The 4,994-nt window shown below is 49.8% G+C and overlaps 1 protein-coding gene across 1 annotated transcript; it reads left to right on the top strand.

The window, feature by feature from the left end:
- The first annotated feature begins 823 nt into the window (after window positions 1-823).
- On the top strand, window positions 824-3,292 carry CHAC1 (ChaC glutathione specific gamma-glutamylcyclotransferase 1). Its single transcript, XM_071558415.1, has 3 exons — window positions 824-1,120; window positions 1,211-1,246; window positions 1,515-3,292. The coding sequence occupies exons 1-3, from the start codon at window positions 866-868 to the stop codon at window positions 1,944-1,946; spliced, it is 723 nt and encodes a 240-aa protein (XP_071414516.1). The 5' UTR covers window positions 824-865; the 3' UTR covers window positions 1,947-3,292.
- The last annotated feature ends 1,702 nt before the right edge of the window (window positions 3,293-4,994 follow it).

Here is a 4,994-nt window from a genome sequence, read left to right as displayed (position 1 = left end):
AAATATTTCTATAAAAGTATCTCAGTGGTTTTTGCTTCTCATTCTTTCTCCCCTCCTCTTGCTCTCCTGCTACCAAAATGAACAACTTTCTAATGTAAAGAGCTGAACTCTTTAATCATCACAACCTGTCTAAAGCTGGTTAACAGCTGGGTCTCCATACACAGACAGCACCTGGATCCATCCACAGTTACAAATGTTAGGTATTACAAGCCGACACTTCAGCCTGGATTTAGTACAAGGGAAAATGCACTCAGCGGGCAGGATTCTGCACCATGTCCTTGCATTTGTGTGCATGTTACTGTTCTGTTTCGCCTCTTTGCCTTACGCCTCGGCCCTGCTGACGCCAGGAGCTGCCGCTTCACCCAGTTAAATATTAACTGCTTGGTTTTCCATCGCACCACCCTCACGTTCTGGGATGAAGCCAAACCTGGGGAGGGGGACAGGCTCCTGAGGAGGGCTTGCCCGCTCCTTCCACCTTTCGGGCACGGCGCGGGTGCTCCACTGGCCGCCGGGGTCTGGCAGTGGCAACAGCGGGCGGCAATCTCGCAGGCGCCGCAGTGTTCCTCAGGCAGCTGTCACCAAGCGCTCCCGGACAGGCCGACCCCCCCGTGCCGAACAGGTCCCCCCCCCGTGCCGGACCGGGCCGTGCCGTGCCGTGCCGTGCCGGGGTCCCCGCCGGGCGGCCCCGCCCGCGCCGCCTGACGCAACCCGCGCCCGCTTTGCCCCACGCGCGGCGCCGCGAAACCTCCCGCCCGCGTTGCATCACCCGGGCTGGGGCGGAGCGGGGCGGGCGGCACGGCCGCCTTTAAAGCGCCGCGGCGGCGTGTGCGGCCGCACGAGCAGCGCCCGCAGCGCCAGCACCGACATGAAGCGCGACCCGCAGCGTCCCGAGGAGCGCCCGGAGCCGCCGCCGTGCCCGCTCCTGTCCTCCAGCTCCCCTTCCTCGCCCTCGGGGCAGGCGGAGGGCGAGGGGCTGACGGCGCCGGTGTGGATCTTCGGGTACGGCTCGCTGGTGTGGAGGCCGGGCTTCGAGTTCACGTCGCGCAAAGTGGGCTTCATCCGCGGGTACAGCCGCCGTTTCTGGCAGGGCGACACCTTCCACCGCGGCAGCGAGAAGATGGTAAGGGCAGGGCGCGGCCGCAGGGGGGCCGCGGGGCGCCGGTGTCGTGGGCTCGGCTTCTGACGGCGTTGTCCTTGTCTGTCCCCACAGCCCGGCCGGGTGGTGACGCTGCTGGAGGACTGCGGGGTGAGTACCGGGGCGGTGGGAGCTGGCCTGGGCCGGGGGGTGCCACATCAGCAGCGGGAAGGTGGTGTCGGCAGCTGAGTTCCCGTGAGGTCCCCTGGCATCGTGGGGGTGGGGTGGGGGGGTGTGTGTTATCCTTCTCTGCTCTGCCCTGTTATCAGTTGTGCAGAGACCCCCAAAGTAAGGGAGCCTTGATTTGAAGCATTAGGGAACAGTGGACAGGCCCCTGCAGTTAGAGCATTCCATAATCACCTTGCTCTTTCACTTTTAGGCATGCACGTGGGGTGTAGCCTATGAAGTCCGTGGGGAACAAGTTGCTGCATCACTCCAGTATCTCAACGTCCGTGAAGCTGTTCTGGGAGGCTATGACACTAAGTTTGTGGAGTTCCACCCTCAGGAGAAAGATGTAGAGGAACCCATCCTGGCTCTTGTTTACATTGCAACACCCCAGAACCCTTCTTACCTTGGCCCAGCATCTGAAGAGGACATTGCAGCTCAAATCATTGTCTCAAGTGGTTGTGCTGGTCATAACATTGAGTACTTGCTGAGACTGGCAGACTTCATGCGCTACTTTTGTCCTCAAGCAGAGGATAAACATCTCTTCTCCATCGAAGAGGCTCTTATTTCCATCCTTCCATGTCTATACTACACAGAGGAGTCTCTAGAAGAAACTGCAAGTGTCCCTCAGAAGTCTAAGGGTTGAAACAGCAGTAGTTTTGCAGGTTTCCAATAGAAGGGACATAAGCGAGAAAGCAGTGGGGACAGTCTTGACTGATAAGATATACTGGACTGAGTGAATAAGGGGAGAATCAGCAAGTAGTAGGGGAAGGAGGAAATGAAAAGTAAAACACACTATAAGACTTGCAATTAGTACCTGTTATACTCCTTATCTGTAGCATAATGCTAGCCATCACTGCTTTTCAGGTGAAGAAAAGGGATCTTCACTGGAACTTTGCTCTGTAAGACTTGCTTCCAGGAGTCAAACCTCACTTTCTTTAGAGAAGAAAGAGGTTCATGTATTCTGTGCACTTTTTTCTTGGAAGACTAGTTGAGCAGGACTTGACTGGGTTTAAGCAGTATGTATGTAATTCTACCTCAGATTGGCAAAAAGCTGCTTGTGTGATGGTGGAGACTTTGGCAGGTTCTGCCAAATACAACATTTTTTCCCTGTCATGTTCCACCTCCAGTACAATGACCTGATACTAAATTTTAGGACTTCTGTGCAATATTAAGTGAACAAGGCTTCTTTAGGCTCTTGTGCATCCTACTTACTTATGTTGTGCAGGATCACAGTAATGCACTTATTTTCTAAAATGTCATACTGTATTTATTGTGTGCTATATTTCCTCTTAGGAGGGGTATCTAAACTGCTTACATGCCACAGGGGTATGCAGCCCACACTCAACCTTGTATTTGTGCCTTCTAGTTCTAAATTTGTTTCCTGAGGAGCTAAGCCTGCTTTAATGACAAGGTTTTTTCCAAGCTTCACTGATCTTGTGCTGCTACAGACTTAACTAAGAAATGGTCCTGCCTGTGTCAGAAGCCTGTGCTGCCTACAGGAAGGCTGTCAGGATGCAGGAGTGTTTTAACTAGCCCTGTACTGGATAAACCTCTGGTGCTTCAGGAAAACATGGGTTTCTGTAGAAGCATTTGAGGGTTCTAGTTCCATCTACAGGGGTGTCTGTCTGGTACACTTTGATTTGACTGCAAAGGACCACGACTGAGCATATTTGTAAGCCTGTGAGCTGCTGAAAAGTCTGCCTTGATCACATTAAGCAGAGGCACTGCTGAAAGATCACACCTCAGCTTCACATATTAACAGCATGAAAACCTATAGTATTTTGTGAGAAAAACTGCTGCTACTGCAACTGCAGCAAAACAGCTCTTTAGAGCTGACCCTTGGGACAGTTCACTCCTCCCAAATACTATGTGTTTTTTTTTAATTATAAAAAAGGCTAGGGACTGTTTGTATTACTGTGGCTTGTATGTATATGAAGTGGTACGGTGCTGTGCCCAGTAATAAAACAAACTGACAGTCAGTCTAATGTACTTTGGTATTGGTCTTTTTCATTACTGACTTACAGTTCAAACTAATGTCTGTCTTTAAATGGTGATTGTCTTTAAAAACAAAGTCGTAACTGCTAATGCTGCTGTAGGTCCTGTGGGGCTTTTTGTGTTTTTTTTTGTTTAATTATCCTTCTACTGAGCAGCATGCCTCTGCTAGATCTACTGAAATATTGACTCTTCTCCTTTGAAAAGGGGGAATTTGGTAACTTTCTCTCCTCAGCTTCCAGCTCTTGTTGATTCTGGAGTGCTAGTGCTGTCAACAGACACAAGCCAGCACTTCTGACTGCAAGGCAGGCACAGAAATGGGATTCTTCCTTGGCAGGTCAAAGGATTTTTGTTCTGAGTGTTACTTGGTATTGCTGTTTCCAAGAAGTAATAGTGGAAGGACAAGAAACTGCTGCTGCAGCCAGATCTGCTGGCTGTGGCAAGAGAGACAGTTATTTTTTTTCTGGCTTGTGCACCATGTGCTGTTTACACTCCTCTAGTTACCACCTGCCTCAGCACCAGCGTATCACTGTACCTACCAGTATTAACTGCCTCAAGACTGGAGTGATGAAGTAGAAACAAACAGAAATAATGGAATTTACCACTAATTAAAGACAGTAGTGTGTTTCAGGAATAACAGACTACAGAAAACTACACTTTCACTGCTCTGTAAAGGAACTTGCTTCAGCTGAGCAGCTGCACATACCGGGGGGGCAAGGGCCCCAGTCTGAAAATCAAAGGGTTAAAGATTCAACTTACCTTCAGGGAAACATTCCCTTACTCCTACAAGACTGGGGTCAGTTTCCAAAATAACTTCAGATAAAACAGAAACATTTTCATACCTTTCAAATTTTCAAAGGCACAAAGACGCCACTCACAAGAGTATTGGATGCAGCCTGCATTGTCAGTGTGCAGGGAGAGGTCCTTGCTTTGTTTGTCCTGCCTTGCCTGGCTTGGCCCCATGATTTTTGACTTCTCTGGCAAAGACAGGCAACGAGTGCTGATGAACAACCCAGCAGTGCTAGGAATGTTCCTTCAGCTGCTGTTTGTTCTTTCCTGAAAAGCTTTGTTTTAAGCACAGGTACACCACTGATCTACCATTTTCTTCCTGAGGAGTTCTTTGCAGAGGACTTCCAAATAAAGGGCCCCATTTTCTTCATCAAAAGTGGTGAATGTGGCAGCTTGCTCCTGTCAACCTGTTATGCATCTTCAAGTCAGTAAGACAATGATGTATCATGTACCTTCTTTCTCCTGAGGTTTTTATTGTGTCCCACAAGTCTGAGAACTGATCATGTTTTGGTCAGTTGATGAGTTTAAAAGGTTAACATCCCAGATTTGACCTATGCCCATGAGAGACAGCACCCTGCATCATTTCCTTCATGCCCAGATTACATTTGTAATGCTACTTAAAGACAGAGGACCACAGTTGCTTGCCTCTGACAGACCAAATGTAAGGAAGGTAATTGCTGCTTGGAGGTAGTCTCACAACCATGGGACTAGGGAGTGCCAGGTCAGTGGTTAACATACAAAGACAGTGTCCTACCTTAGGTATGTTTCACTGTAGGATACAGTGACTTGCCAGCCCAAGTGAAACAGCTGGCTGTGCCTGCAGGTCCAGCTTCTGGCAGCTCTGCCACTGGCCTGACTTCATCATCATGGCCAGGCTTCGCGAACAAAGATTTGGACAGCGCTCTCCCCA

The sequence above is a fragment of the Pithys albifrons genome, chromosome 6 (assembly GCF_047495875.1).
Source record: "Pithys albifrons albifrons isolate INPA30051 chromosome 6, PitAlb_v1, whole genome shotgun sequence".
Classification (NCBI taxonomy): domain Eukaryota; kingdom Metazoa; phylum Chordata; class Aves; order Passeriformes; family Thamnophilidae; genus Pithys; species Pithys albifrons.
Note: the sequence above shows the minus strand (reverse complement) of the source record. Positions and strands in the feature narration are given on the sequence as shown.